The 15839-nt window shown below is 42.1% G+C and overlaps 2 protein-coding genes across 5 annotated transcripts; one reads left to right on the forward strand and one right to left on the reverse strand.

Annotated features, from left to right (window-relative positions):
• The first annotated feature begins 3224 nt into the window (after positions 1–3224).
• LOC124022534 (probable G-protein coupled receptor 173) lies at positions 3225–7882 on the forward strand. 2 transcript variants are annotated; one of them, XM_046337406.1, is made up of 2 exons: positions 3225–4111; positions 5402–7882. In XM_046337406.1, the coding sequence occupies exon 2, from the start codon at positions 5606–5608 to the stop codon at positions 6806–6808; it is 1203 nt and encodes a 400-aa protein (XP_046193362.1). In that variant the 5' UTR covers positions 3225–4111; positions 5402–5605; the 3' UTR covers positions 6809–7882. The 2 variants fall into 2 exon arrangements, with proteins under 2 accessions (XP_046193362.1, XP_046193363.1); XM_046337407.1 differs by lacking the exon at positions 3225–4111 and adding an exon at positions 4216–4566.
• A 2639-nt stretch (positions 7883–10521) lies between these two features.
• Positions 10522–15499, reverse strand: LOC124022560 (histone-lysine N-methyltransferase SUV39H1-like). Of its 3 annotated transcripts, none has more exons than XM_046337409.1 (7): positions 15285–15499; positions 14736–14923; positions 14037–14369; positions 12004–12330; positions 11667–11813; positions 11394–11523; positions 10522–11150 (listed from the first exon to the last, which is right to left on the reverse strand). In XM_046337409.1, exons 1-7 carry the CDS (start codon positions 15301–15303, stop codon positions 10729–10731), a joined length of 1566 nt encoding a protein of 521 aa, XP_046193365.1. In that variant the 5' UTR covers positions 15304–15499; the 3' UTR covers positions 10522–10728. The 3 variants fall into 3 exon arrangements, with proteins under 3 accessions (XP_046193365.1, XP_046193366.1, XP_046193367.1); XM_046337410.1 differs by lacking the exon at positions 15285–15499 and adding an exon at positions 14531–14616 and having other exon boundaries at positions 14736–14874; XM_046337411.1 differs by lacking the exon at positions 15285–15499 and adding an exon at positions 14525–14616 and having other exon boundaries at positions 14736–14874.
• Between the last annotated feature and the right edge of the window lie 340 nt (positions 15500–15839).

The following is a 15839-nucleotide window of genomic DNA, read 5'->3' on the forward strand; positions in this document are numbered from 1 at the left end:
GTGGGAGGTGTCTTGCCACTTCTCCTTTCGTTTACGCCAAAGCGCTCTTCTCCATAGTAGTAGATAATGTCTCCCATCCTTTCAAGCTTTTTCTCTGCTGTTCCTACCTGTTGTTCCAAGATTTTTGTCAGGTCGTTGTTGATTGTTTCCCACTCTCTCTTTTCAACGGCTTTGGGCCACTTCACACTCGGTCTGTGCCCTTTGATCTTTTCCTCTTTTAGAGGTCTCTGTGGTTGGGTGAGTTCATCCACCGGCATTTCTGTGCTTGTGTTATCCTCCTCAGTTACAGGGGTGCTGATGCTCTGCGAACTTTGGTTTGCGTCCCGTCGCTGTGCTTCATTCGACTGATTTGACTGGCTGCTTCGTAAGAAGTACTGGTCAATGCGAGGTCCCTGTCTCTGCTTCTCTAACAAGCACCTTTTCCTCCCTTGATGGATCCTTAACCCCCTTGCCGATGTTACTCTCTCCCAACCACAGCTGCACACCTGAAGTGTGTGTCCTGCTGCTGTTATGGTTGTCTCATGTGCTGTGTTCCTACTCGTAGTCGTTTCCGTTCCTGGGTCCGTAACCGTGTGATCAGTCGTTGAGCCATCTTGCGCCCCAGCTCTCGCAGGCTCTAGGGGTATGTTCCTTTGTTGACTTTCAGTAGCACTTAGCGGGTGTCTCCAACATACTGAAACAGCGTCGGAGACTGCCAACATGGGTAGCTAACCCATGACAGCCCCAGTGGGGTCTATTCCCTCCGGTCAGCTGTCTCTCCAAGCTGTCACACAGACTTTCCTATGTTGTCAGCTGTCCTTTCACAGCAGTCACTGGACTGGTCCAGATAATCAGAATCATAAAACACGGGACAGATAGACAATTTGACTAATTCATAATCATTTAGGAAATCCAAGTGATTTTAATTAAGGAAAACTGTTCCCAAGTATTTCCACGCATGTGATCATATACAAATGCAAGCAAGGTTTGAAATGATTATGTCTTGTGTCCAACAATGAAAATTCACAAGAAAAATATATTAAATATAATGTTTTGCTCAGAATAATTGGGGAACAAAATAAAATCACCAGTGGGCAAAATTCAGTTGGGGAACCCTGCTCTAGCTGATTGGCCAGCTAGAACAGAGGGTAATCACAAAGTGTCTCAGGCCTGGATCAAATGGAAATATCCCCAGGCAACATGAGCTGCTAATATTACTGAAAAGGTCATGCATTGCAGTGAAGTCACGGTGTCATGCTACAGAGGCCAGAGCCGCCATTATAAACTGAGATCAGTCTTTAAAGGTCGATAATTTGCCAGGGTAGCCCCCCAGCGAATGTTGTTGACTACACAGACAAAAGTGATGGCAGTCTTGTCCCTTTTTGGCTTGTTAACATACAGTATGTTTGTATAGCTATAAAATATCTAACCTTTAAGATATTTTACTCTTATAGAGGTGTTTTATAATCACTGTTGGTCTTTGTAACCGTTTCTATGACACATAGGTTGTTCAGAATTGATTATAGTCACAATGTATTTCCACTCCGAAGTCCTGATGTTTGATCTTTCACACATACCGTGCCTTCGAAAAGTATTCAGACCCCTTGACTATTTACATTTTTTTGTTACATTAAAGCCTTATTCTAAAATGTATTAAATCGTTTTTTCCCCCTCATCAATCTACACACAATACCCCATAATGACAAAGACAAAACTTTTTATTTTATTTTATTTTTTTAAATGTTTGCACATTTATAAAATATCAAAAACTGAAATATAATATTTACATAAATATTCAGACCCTTTACTCAGTACTTTGTTGAAGCGCATTTGGCAGTGAATACAGGTAGTCTTCTTGGGTATGATGCCACAAGCTTGGCACACCTGTATTTGGGGAGTTTCTCCCATTCTTCTCTGCAGATCCTCTCAACCTTTGTCAGGTTGGATGGGGAGTGTTGCTGCACAGCTATTTTCAGATCTCTCCAGAGATGTTCAATTAGGTTCAAGTCCGGGCTCTGGCTGGGCTACTCAAGGACATTCAGAGACTTATACTGAAGCCACTCCTGCATTGTCTTGGCTGTGTGCTTGGGGTCGTTGTCCTGTTGGAAGGTGAACCTTCGGCCCAGTCTGAGGTCCTGAAGCGGTCTGGAACAGGTTTTCATCAAGAATCTCTCTGTAATTTGCTCCATTCATCTTTGCCTCGATCCTGACCAGTCTCCCAGTCCCAGCCGCTGAAAAACATCCCCACAGCATGATGCTGCCACCTATGCTTCACCGTAGGGATGGTGCCAGGTTTCCTCCAGACGTGACGCTTGGCATTCAGGCCAAAGAGTTCAATCTTGGTTTCATCAGACCAGATAATCTTGTTTCTCATAGTCTGAGAGTCTTTAGGTGCCTTTTGGCAAACTCCAAAAAGTGGCTTCCGTCTTGCCACTCTACCATAAATGCCTAATTGGTGGAGTGCTGCAGAGATGGTTGTCCTTCTGGAAGGTTCTCCCATCTCCACAGAGGAACTCTAGAGCTCTGTCAGAGTGACCATCGGGTTCTTGGTCCCCTCCCTGACCAAGGCCTTTATCCCCTCCCTGACCAAGGCCTTTATCCCCTGATTTCTCAGTTTGTCGTGCTACTCAATCCTGTCTCTGAGCTCTACAGACAATTCCTTCGACCTCATGACTTGGTTTTTCCTCTAACATGCACTGTCACAGTGGGACCTTATTTAGACGGGTGCAAGCCTTTCCAAATCATGTCCAATCAATTGAATTTCCCACAGGTGGACTCCAATCAAGTTGTAGAAACATCTCAAGGATGATCAATGGGAACAGGATGAACCTGAGCTCAATTTCAAGTCTCGTAGCAGAGGGTCTGAATACTTATGTAAATAAGGTATTAATGTTCTGTACTTTTAATACATTTGCAAAAATGTATAAAAAGCTAAATTTCGAGCCTCATAGCAAAATGTCTGAATTCTTATGAAAATAATGTATTGCTGTTTTTGTTTGTAATACATTTGCAAAAATTCCCCCAAAAATGTTTTCGCAATGTCATTATGCTGAATTGTGTGTAGATTACTAAGGATATTGTTTTATTTAATCAATTTTAGAATAAGGCTGTAACATAACAAAAATGTGGAAAGAGTCGATGGGTCTGAATAGTTTCTGAAGGCACCTTACAAGGGAAAATCATGAGTTGATAGGGATTAGCCCCCCATCCAAGAAATACCAAACATGAGTTAATCACTTTTTTTCAGGTGTTTATCTAAATGATTTTTAATTTATCGCGTTGTATTTCATAGATTTAGTTATGACCCTGACGCTCTCAGTCTCTCTCTCTCTCTCTGACGCTCTCTCTCCCCTACGAATAGAACCGACGAACTCCGCGAATAGGCGAGCAGCATCCACACAAGCAGCCATTTAATTAATTGGGATTACTTTAAAATCATTCATTTAAATACTCAACCTTTTTTAGTTTGACCGTAATGCGATAGGAATTCCAATAATTATAATTTTCAATATGCCAAATCAAATGCGGTCCGCTAGAATTAGGCAGACAAATGCAATGTGGACCTTCACCTGACAAAAAAAAACAGACTGGCTACAAATGACGGGGTTAATAAATGCACAGCGTTCACTTCTAAATAATGAAAATAGAGATTCATCGAGGTTATTTTGAAGACGGATGGATGGAAATGCATAAACAAGGAGCGTCAAGACGTTCATCAAGGGAAACTCGATATTTCACCGCTATGAAAATCTTAGATCTGACGATATAGAGGAAGATAGGTTGTATTGCAGGCTACATAGAAGCTAGCCGCCTACGTGCTGTAACCTCTCCTAAATTGTCTTTAGACTCTATATTTACCTCGACGTGACAATACATCCGAAGATCGTACAAATTACATGGAATGATGGACACGAAAATTGGACACAACCTTTGTCTGTGTGAAACTTATGTTTAAGAGGCTCAGTGAACATTAGGCTACCTGTGGCCGAATCGTATCATCGCTCAGAGGACAGACATAGCCTATCTTGAGTGTGGTCGTTTCAATATTGACTGAAGAATGTGTTAATATCAGTGTCAGTGTCGCCTCTCTGACTGAGGTTTCCCGCATCTTTACAAATCCCAGAAATCGAAGGTAAGTTATTTCTGTATATGAATCAAATTACCAAATGGAACATGATGATCCACCTGTTTATATCTCTTTCTCATGCTGGATGCTCACGGGGCATTACTTAAAACATATAAAAAGTCAACGCATTGATTAAGTGATTTGAGTTAATGCAGAAATATGTTTCTAATCAAAGCTAGTCATTAGTAGCAAGGCCTATGATTAAGATTGCATAAATCCACAGTCTTATTTGGGATGAAAGCAGTATTGCAATAATCTTCCATTTATTTAGGCCTCCCTGCAGACCCAGCTCCAACAACAGGTGCGTCCTTATCGTTATATGAGTTGCCTGGGCGCGGCGCTGTTCAGTGGCAGTGGTGCTGATAAATCTGCGATCAGTCCTTTGTTTTAGTTCGCGCTGGTGTGGCGCTGTCCATGGTGCTAAATGCTTGAGTGCTGGGCACAACAAAGAATTCCCGAAGGTCAGTTAGTTAGATTTCTTTATTGTACCTGCGGCTTCTACAATTAAGTTACAACATGTTTGGGTTATGGTATTCTAATATGCAAAAAATAATCTAGTTTCCTCTTCAATGCCCTGCATGCAATGTAAACATTTCCTTGCTATATTGGTATTACGTTTAGGCCTACATTGTTCATGGCCTATGTATTCAAATATTAGGGTATCGTTTATATTCTATGAAGTCAACAGGTTAATCAATCACTCTCAGATATACTCATAGACCCACATCTGCTTCCCAACTCCTTTGTTCAGCTGTAGGCCCAAATGGAATCTTTATTTCCATTTTACAGTGTCTTTTTAATCACATACAATCAATTTTAAGTACCCTTTTTTGGCACAAACACTATTTTCACATTTAGAATGTGAATTAGTTGCTCTATTGTGGTCTGTCTTATTGTACCTGATTGATTGTCCTCTGCTCCATCCCCTATACACCCCCATGCATGCACTCAAACACCTACACTCCTGAACAAAGTATGTGAGCTGTTGTATCTTAGCAACAGGCAAGGTAATTATTGAGAGCGCCAAGGAGCGGGCATGCTGGAGAACTGCTGATTTGATCCCAGCAATAGAAAGACAGGAAGGTGGAGTTATCCTCACTGTTGCCCAACACACGTTTCTGGAAGCCATGTTTTAGTTTTCCATGTTGTTTTTATGGATCCGAATCGGTCTGACAAAGGTATGAGCCAAGGCTGCCTGTTTTACAGATGATTGCTCTCTGGTAAATGTATAAATATGTTAGCTATGTCCTCCTGGAGTTAGTGTCAATGCACTGTCTTCTGTTCCTTTGTTCACAGGTGCTAAATGTAATGGAGACAAATGAGCCTGTTATCTAGAATGGATCCTCACATATCCCTGTAAGAGGCGGGACAAAGGAAGAAAACCCCAGGACGGACGATAGGAGGGCTGCCGTACCATAGGCGGAAGAGTGGCGTCGGTCCGAGAGAGAGGGGGTAGAATTACCCTCGCACCCCTACCCCTAGAATCAGAGAGTTGAAGGCATGTCTAACCAGACCCAGATCTTTGGCATAGATGGCCCAGGGAGCCTGCTGGCAGTGTTGGCCTCACAGAGGGCCAGTAGTATTAGCAGCACCAGCAGTGAAGGAATCTCAGCTGCGGCCGTGTCCACCTATATCAAGTTGGTGTTCCTGGGCCTGATCCTCTGTGTCAGCCTAGCAGGCAACCTGCTGGTGTCTCTGCTGGTCCTCCGAGACCGGGCCCTTCACAAGGCCCCCTATTTCTTTCTGCTGGACCTTTGCCTAGCTGATGTCATCCGTTCTGCTGCCTGCTTCCCCTTCGTCCTGGTGTCTGTCCACAACAGCTCAGCATGGACCTACAGTGCCTTCAGCTGTAAGCTGGTGGCCTTCCTCGCTGTGCTCTTCTGTTTTCATGCTGCCTTCATGCTGTTCTGTGTGGCTGTGACCCGCTACCTGGCCATCACCCACCACCGCTTCTACGCCAAACGCATGACGGTCTGGACCTGCGCTGCCATCATCTGCATGGTCTGGACTTTGGCCATTGCCATGGCGTCTCCGCCTGTCTTTGACGTGGGGACATACAAGTTCATTCAAGACGAGGACCAGTGCATTTTCGAGCATCGCTACCTTAAGACCAATGACACTCTGGGCTTCATGCTCATGCTGGCCATAGTGGTCCTGGCCACTCACGGTTTCTACACCAAACTCCTGCTGTTTGAATACAAGCATCGCAAGATGAAGCCTGTCCAGCTAATGCCAGCCATCAGCCAGAACTGGACCTTCCACGGCCCGGGTGCCACGGGTCAGGCAGCAGCCAACTGGATCGCAGGCTTTGGCCGAGGCCCAATGCCCCCCACCCTGCTGGGCATCAGGCAGACTTTGCACAACCAGCAGCAGCAGCGCCTGCTGGGCATGGAGGAGGTCAGATCTGAGAGGAGGCTAGGCAGGATGTTCTACATCATCACCCTGCTCTTCCTGGTGCTCTGGGCTCCCTACATAGTGGCCTGTTTCTGGAGGGTGTTTGTCAAGTCCTGCTCCATCCCTCACAGGTACCTCTCCATCACAGTGTGGATGAGCTTCGCCCAAGCAGGAGTCAACCCTATCTTCTGCCTCCTGCTCAATGAGGACTTGAGGAAAGTGCTGAGGGCCCACCTGCCCACCTACAGCAGGACTAGACAACACCAACAGCTGCACCGCCATGAGCTGTTTGTGTTCACCATCACATGATGCACTACTATATCGTGTGATTGGGGTGTTTTGTTTGTAGCATACAGAAATGCCTATCTGACCTTTTTTTGTAAAGAGAATGTTTATCAGACGCTACTATTTTTGCAAATGTATTATGACTTTGTTTCATTTGTAATGTGCAGATGATGTGTGTGTGGAGACATGCAGTATGAGAAGCAGGTTTGTAGTAATACTAGTAAGTACATTCTCAGTAGATTATCTCATTAACATGTTAAAACTGATTTTCTTTAGTTCAATAGAGGGGATTGCAACGTCACCATGAATAGCAGGATATACTGTGTACAAAACTTTTGAGTTGCACTCCCCCATATTACCCTCAGAACAGCTTCAATTCGTCAGGGCATGGACTCTACAGGGTGTCGAAAGTGTTCCACCGGTATGCTGGCCAATGTTGACTTCAATGCTTTCCACAGTTGTGTCAAGTTGGATGGATGTCCTTTGGGTGGTGGACCATTCTTGATACACACGGGAATCCGTTGACCATAAAAACAAACAGCAGCGTTGCAGTTCTTGACACACACAAACTGGTGCGCCTGGCACTTACTACCATACCCCGTTCAAAAGGCACTTCAATCTTTTTTTTTTTACTACCATACCCCTCAATGGCACACATACACAATCGAGGTCTCAATTGTCTCAAGGCTTAAAAATCCTTCTTTAACCTGTCTCCTCCACTTCATCTACCTTGATTGAAGAGGATTTAACAAGTGATATCAATAAGGGATCATTGCTTTCACATGTATTCAACCGGTCAGTCTAGGAAAACCTGCTCTTTCCATGATATGTTTTGTACACTCAGTGTAGGTTATGATCAACTGCAGTCTAGACTGGAAAGAATCTCATGTGCATTGGAACAAGATCCATTTGATTTTGTAGTTTATTTCACCATCATGGAATGTTTGAAATTCAGTGTTAATTAGTTCTGACTTGAAACCTCTACAGGATCGGCGGGTCCCCCACGGGACGGTTGAGCTAACGTAGGCTAATGCAATTACCATAAGGTTGTAAGTAACAAGATTATTTCCCAGGACATAGACATATCTGATATTGGCAGAAAGCTTCAATTCTTGTTAATCTAACAGCACTGTGTAATTTACAGTAGCTATTACAGTGGAATAATACCATGCTATTGTTTGAGGAGAGAGCACAGTTATGAACTAAAAAATGTATTAATAAACCACTTAGGCACATTTGGGCAGTCTTGATACAAAAGGTTGAAAATAAATGCAATGGTTCATTGGATCAGTCTAAAACTTTGCACGCATACACTGCTGCCATCTAGTGGCCAAACTCTAAATTGCAGCTGGAATAATACATTAAGGCCTTTCTCTTGCATTTCAAAAGTGATGGTACAAACAAAATACAAAAAAGCATGTTTTTTTCTTCGTATTATCTTTTACCAGATCTAATGTGTTATAGTCTCCTACATCCATTTCACATTTCCACAAACATCAAAGTGTTTCCTTTCAAAAAGTATCAAGAATATGCATATCCTTGCTTCAGATCCTGAGCTACAGGCAGTTAGATTTGTGTATGTCATTTTAGGCAAAAAAAACTAAAACTGAGAAGTGAACTGGGGTTGAAGATTAGGGGCCTGGCATTCTTTTGTAATATATTATCTTGTAGAGCATTTGAAGTGGCAGTTGTTTTTCCACTCACCAATAAAGTCTACTTTTGATGCATTTTGATCTGGCTTCTGAGTGCTGACTTCAAGTTTCAATAGGACCCATATCCTTAGCAATTAACGAAAGAAAAACAACTTGAGGTCAACATTCAGTGGGTATAATAAAATATAAATTTAGCTAGTTTTACTCTTAAAAATAAAAAGGACATTTATTTACAGAATGATCTGGACCAAGATGAGTAGCATGCTCAATATACAGTGTAGCTTTGGCAACTGAATGACATCCTTTATGGAATGTCTGGTCAAATTACATGACTGGAATGCACACTGGGAAGAGTTCCGACAATTGGAATGTGGCCTTTGTAACATATTGCAACCTCAATGAGGGGCGGTAGCTCCATCCACCAATGAAGGAGGCCTCAAACAGTGAGAGACAGGCCTACAGCGTATAATTGATGCCTTGCCAGCCTATTGCAACCCAGTCATAAAGCACTTTCCAAACTCTATCAATGGCTCCTGTTCCTAAGAAGCCGTAGGACACACCTTTTTAACTTTCACACGCCAGTGTTGTACAACACATGATTACATGAAAAGGAAGAGTAGTTATTCAGCATGTATATGCATTTCTATATACACACTACCATTCAAAAATGTTTGGGGTCACTGATAAATATCATTGTTTTTGAAAGAAATGCACATTTTTTCCATTAAAATAACATCAAATGGATCAGAAATACAGTGTAGACATGGTTAATGTTGTAAATGACTATTGTAGCTGGAAACGGCTGATTTTTTATGGAATATCTACATAGGTGTACACAGGCCCATTATCAGCAACCATCACTCCTGTATTCCAATGACACATTGTGTTAGCTAATCCAAGTTATCATTTTGAAAGACTAATTGATCATTAGAAAACCCTTTCTCAATTATGTTAGCACAGCTGAAAATGGTTGGGCTGATTAAATAAGCAATAAAACTGGCCTTCTTTAGACTAGTAGAGTATCTGGAGCATCAGCATTTGTGGGTTCAATTAGAGGCTCAAAATGGCCAGAAACAAAGGACTTTCTTCTGAAACTCGTCTATTCTTGTTCTGAGAAATGAAGGCTATTCCATGCTTGAAATGGCCAAGAAACGTAATATCTCGTATAACACTGTGTATGACTCCCTTCACAGAACAGAGTTCCTCTGTCCAGTGTGTGTGTTCTTTTGACAATCTTAATCTTTTCTTCTTATTGGCCAGTCTGAGATGTCTTTTTGTTTGCAACTATGCCTAGAAGGCCAGCATCTCAGTCGCCTCTTCACTGTTGACATTGATACTGGTGTTTTGCAGGTACTATTTGATGAAGCTGCCAGTTGAGGACTTGTGAGGCATCTGTTTCTCAAACTAGACACTAATGTTCTTGTCTTCTTGCTCAGTTGTGCACCGGGGCCTCCCACTTCTATTCTGGTTAGAGTTTGTTTGCGCTGTTCTGTGAAGGGAGTAGTACACAGCGCTGTACGAGAGCTTCAGTTTCTTGGCAATTTCTCAAATGGAATAGCCTTAATTTCTCAGCACAAGAATGAACTGACTAGTTTCAGAAGAAAGTCCTTTGTTTCTGGACATTTTGAGCCTGTAATTGAACCCACAAATGCTGATGCTCCAGATACTCTACTAGTCTAAAGGAGGCCAGTTTTATGGCTTCTTTAATCAGCCCAACCGCTTTCAGCTGTGCTAACATAATTGCAAAAGGGTTTTCTAATGATCAATTAGCCTTTTAAATTATAAACTTGGATTAGCTAACACAACGTGCCATTGGAACACAGGAGTGATGGTTGCTGATAATGGGCCTCTGTAGATTTTCCATTACATTTTTAAAAATATAAATCTGCCGTTTCCAGCTATAGTAATAGTAATTTACAACATTAACAATCTCTACACTGTATTTCGGATCAATTTGATGTTATTTAATGGACAAAGTGTTTTTCTTTCAAAAACAAGAACATTTCTAAGTGACCTCAAAACTTTTGAAAGGTAGTGTACATTCAATGAGATCGGATAGCAAACAAATTGGATTTGAGTGTTGTATACTAAAACCAAATAACTTTCTTTTATTTTTTTAAACATGTAAGAAACAAATAAAAGATGCCCCAAACACTAATGAATAGATTATGATCAAATAGGGCAAAATATTCACAGACATCATAGTATACATTTAAAATGCCAGAAATAAATTAATTGTCATGATGACAATCGTGGAAAAGTCAAATGTATAAATTTGTCCTTGCTGCAACCCTAAAACAAGTACCCCCTGCAATTGTCTGTCCCACACTTGCACTCCATGCGCGCACGTTTTTTTGGTGTTCCAGCCATGAGAGGATCCTTTTTGGGTGATCCAATCATGAGAGGATCCTTTTTGGGTGATCCAATCATGAGAGGATCCTTTTTGGGTGATCCAATCATGAGAGGATCCTTTTTGGGTGATCCAATCATGAGAGGATCCTTTTTGGGTGATCCAATCATGAGAGGATCCTTTTTGGGTGATCCAATCATGAGAGGATCCTTTTTGGGTGATCCAATCATGAGAGGATCCTTTTTGGGTGATCCAGTCATGTGAATCTTCTTGGGTGATCCAGTCACAAGAGAAGCCTTTTTGGGTGAAATAGTCATGCTGAAATTGGAGTCCATCTTTGTACTCTCCACATCTATTGGATCAACTAGAAAAAGAACAGAAGACAGACAAATTATAGATTGTGTTATCTTGAAACAGGTTGCTCTATGACCTAAATGGGTGGTCCTTAGTCTTACCCTGAGTCCTTTCCATCTGCTCTATATCAGGCATATGAATTCCTACTCCATTTTGTATCCTCTCAAAAATGCAGTTCTTCACTGTATTTCCATATCTTTAATTGCAGTGATCTTAGGATCTGTGGAGATATGATATATCAGATGAAACCTACTCTGCATATTGTAGTCGAAGGTGAGCTCTTCCCCAGCGCTGATACCACGGTTTGAGAAGAAAGCCAGACGTGGCAGTCGCTCATCCAGGTTGTCTATGAATACGTTATACACCTGCAGGTTAGGGTTGCACTGTGGGATAGAGGTAGGAAAGGTGAAGATGATTTTTAAATTTATTTTAGGACACTCAAACATAGCCTTATCACAGAGAAATTCCAATCTAGCCTATGTACTTGTGCCTACAAACGCCAATAAATGGAACTTGAACTACTCACACTGTGGTTGACGAAGTGGGATACATTTCCATAGTGAGCAGCATCAATGGTGTACTCATCCTCCACATAGTCCAGGTCAAACAGGTACGTTGCTCCCTGTCTGTCATAGACCTGACCCCGCCTCTCTGCCTCCTCTGTAGTGATGATCTGGATGGAACACAGCACAGCCAATCACAAGAGAGAACCACCCTACACTATAACACAGCCAGGATACACCAAGTCCTGCATGAGATGAAATCTACGAGTTAGTATGTTGATGTTCGCTTGTCAAATGTTACTGATAATAGAAACCAAGCACCAAATATGTGGTCTCTATAACCAAAGTTGTCTTTTTTACCTCTCCAACATACTCCATGACAAAGGAATGCCTTCTGATACGCTCAGAGGTCCGTACTCCCCACCCCCGCCCGTTGTCTGTTTTGAAGATGCAGAGGATATGCTGGATCCCTCTCTGTACCACTCTGTTGGGGCAGTTTGGTCCACAGCGACACATATTGTTGCACTCATAGATGGGCTCCCCAGGCTTAACCTTCACCTGCCCACACTCGTTGTAGGCAAAGCCATGTCCCGATACTCCTGGGCAGCAACCACCCACAGGGTTCTCCAAACAGTTGGTACACTCACACCCCACTGCCATCGTCGTCATCGAAATGCCCTCACCCACCTAGGAAAAAAGCTTTGATTTCTATATACACTACCGGGCAAAAGTTTTAGAACACCTACTCATTCAAGGGTTTTTCTTTATTTAAAACTTTTTCTACATTATAGAATAATAGTGAAGATATTTAAACTATAAAATAACACATATGGAATTATGTAGTAACCATAAAGTGTTAAAAAAAATATATATATATATATATATTTTTAGATTCTTCAAATAGCCATCCTTTGCCTTGGTGACAGCTTTGCACACTCTTGGCATTCTCTCAACAAGCTTCACCTGGAATGCATTTCCAACAGTCTTGAAGGAGTTCCCATATATGCTGTGCACTTGTTGGCTGAATTTCCTGCACTCTGCGGTCCAACTAATCCCAAACCATCTCAATTTGGTTCAGGCCCAGGGATTGTGGAAGCCAGGTCGTCTGATACAGCATGCCATCACTTTCCTTCTTGGTCAAATAGCCCTTACACAGCCCGGAGGTGTGTTGCGTCATTGTCCTGTTGAAAAACAAACGATAGTGGGACTAAGTGCAGACTAGATGGGATGGTGTATCGCTGCAGAACGCTGTGGTAGTCATGTTGGTTAAGAGTGCCTTGAATTCTAAATAAATCAGACAGTGTCACCAGCAAAGCACCCCCACACAATCACACCTTCTCCTCCATGCATCATGGTGGGAACTACACATGCGGAGATCATCCATTCACCCATAACGCGTCTCACAAAGACATGGCAGTTGGAACCAAAAATCTCAAATTTGGACTCCAGACCAAAGAACAACATTTCCACCAGTCTAATGTCCATTGCTCATGTTAGTTGGCCCGAGCAAGTCTATTCTTATTATTGGTGTCCTTTAGTAGTGGTGGTTTCTTTGCAGCAATTTGACCATGAAGGCCTGATTCACACAGTCTCCTCTGAACAGTTGATGTTGGATGTGTCTGTTACTTGAAATCTGTGAAGCATGTATTTGGACTGCAATTTCAGAGGCTGGTAACTAGTTAACTTATCCTCTGCAGCAGAGGTAACTTCCATTCCTGTGGTGATCCTCATGAGAACCAGTTTCATCACAGTGCTTGATGGTTTTTGCTGCACATGAAACTTTCAAAGTTCTTGACATTTTCCAGATTGACTGACATTCATGTCTTAAAGTAATGATGGACTGTCGTTTCTCTTTGCTTATTTGAGCTGTTCTTGTCATAATATGAACTTGGCCAAAATAGGGCTAGCTTCTGTATACACCCCCTACTTTGTCACAACACAACTGATTGGCTCAAACACATTAAGAAGGAAAGAAAATCCACAAATTAACTTTTAAGAAAGCACACCTGTTAATTGAAATCCATTCCACGTGACTACCTCATGAAGCTGGTTAAGAGAATGAATACCAAGAGTGTGCAAAGCTGTCATCAAGGCAAAGGGGAGCTATTTAAAGAATCTCAAATAAACACCATTTTGGTTACTACATGATTCCATATGTGTTATTGCATAGTTTTGATGTCCTCACTATTATTCTACAATGTAGAAAATAGTAAAAAATAAATTAAAACCCTTGAATGAGTAGGTGTTCTAAAACTTTTGACCGGTAGCGTATATTTTTTATATTTGTACTCCATTGCTGATGCATAATACCGCAGGCATAAAGAGGGCAACATCACTACAGTTGAAACATGTCATTGATACAAAGTACTGGATATATACAAGCCCTTGTACACCTTGTAGTTGTTGATGTAGGTGAAGTTATTCGGAGGGCCCTCCAGGTCCACACGGTTGCGGACCAGGATGCGTTTGGTGAGGCCTCCAACACTGTTGATCTGGGCCTCCCACCTCTGCAGGCTCTGCCTATGCCTGGCCCTCTGCTCCAGGTAAGAGGATAGCTCTGTTTCAAACCGGTTGGGGACTACAGTCTTTTTCTGTCTCTGCAGCTCCAGGAAGACATCGTCCCAGAACTGACGTAGAAGCTCCACACACCGCAGGTTTTTCCTCTGCTCCCAGGTGTTCATGTGATCTGGGTAACCCTTCCATTTAACCAAGTAGAACTCTCGCTCCTAGGAAGAAAAACAGCAGTTGAAAGGAGTCATACTGAACTCTGGCGCCCCTATGACAAGGTAGACAAAGATCACTTTAGACCTCCAATTGTACACAAGGCCAACAGAAATGTGACTTCCGGCTTTATCCCAACCACTCCGAAGGACACACATACACATACAGGTTGGAGGTTGGAGCAGGGGAGCAGTTCTCTCTCTCTCAAGTACAGATGGATGCTTTCAGTGACAGCACCACATCAGTTAAGAACTGAAAAGAACAAGTTCATGTTGCCTGTGATGTCCGTCAGAGTATAGCACTGCAAGCTGGATCAATTGAATATCTAGCTACCAAAATCAATCCAAAGTTTAGCTAGAACTTGTTCTAACCTTTGGTACTCCTGTGGCATTGGCTCTCTTCCTACCAGGAACAAGTGTCCTCTTGTAATCACACAGGTACTCCACTTCGAAGTTGTGCATTTGTTTCCTGATGACCCCCAGATCCAAGCACACAATCCCTTCATGACGACAGAGTGTCTGCAACTGGCTCGTTGTCACTTTACATACAACTTGGCACCCTGCAGTGAGTGACAAGCCAGTTAATTAACGTTAGCTAATGTTACACAAAGAACACAACTGTGGTCGCTTCGATCATCAACTATCATAACTCCATTTAGTTATCAACATGTTCAACATTATGTATGTGCATAACGTTAAGTAGCAAGGTTGCTAACTATTTAAAATGTGATAGTAGATAGTCACTATTTTATCAATGAAAATCAAACAATCAGCATGGCATAGCTACGACCACTGTGGTGCATCATCATTTCGCTAATCAACTCCGCGTTATATGGTATTTAAAAAAAAGCGTGATTGTCGTATAACCGCTATTGTTACGGAAGGAAAATAAGCAAAATACAACATTTTCCCTAGAATTACCTTTTAAATCTTCCGCCATGTTTACTCCACCGCCAAAATCCCAGGAAGTCTAGCTAGCCAATGGTTGGATCCGATTATAGAATGACAGGCAGCCCAAATGACCAATAGACTTCTAGCGCACGTGTGGAAAAACATAAACATTTATACTTTGCTACAGAGCAATAGTAATGGCGTCTTTTTTGTAGGCACTAACTCTGCCATGGTTCTTTGGACAAAGCCTATAGGAAAATGTTTTTGTAGGGTTTTAGGATAAACGCGGAAAATAAGGTCTATGGTAAAAACAGGCGTAGAGCGCTTTAACGTGTTGTTCCATGAGATCATCATAATCAGCGAACGTCTTTTTTTTGTGAATTTTGAAGCATTTATGTAATCAGAAAAAGCAAAGGCTTCATAATGGTCAGGTTAACTGATATCTAATAGAACCAAACGTGTAAGAGCTCCTAAACCTGTCTTAACCTCACACCTTATTTTCGGCGTTCTTCCCAACACCCTATTCTTTCCCCCTTTGTAAAGGTTGTATGATCCAGGGGTAACTCATTTCATTCTTTTTAAACT

This window comes from Oncorhynchus gorbuscha, linkage group LG03 (genome assembly GCF_021184085.1).
Source record: "Oncorhynchus gorbuscha isolate QuinsamMale2020 ecotype Even-year linkage group LG03, OgorEven_v1.0, whole genome shotgun sequence".
Classification (NCBI taxonomy): Eukaryota; Metazoa; Chordata; class Actinopteri; order Salmoniformes; family Salmonidae; genus Oncorhynchus; species Oncorhynchus gorbuscha.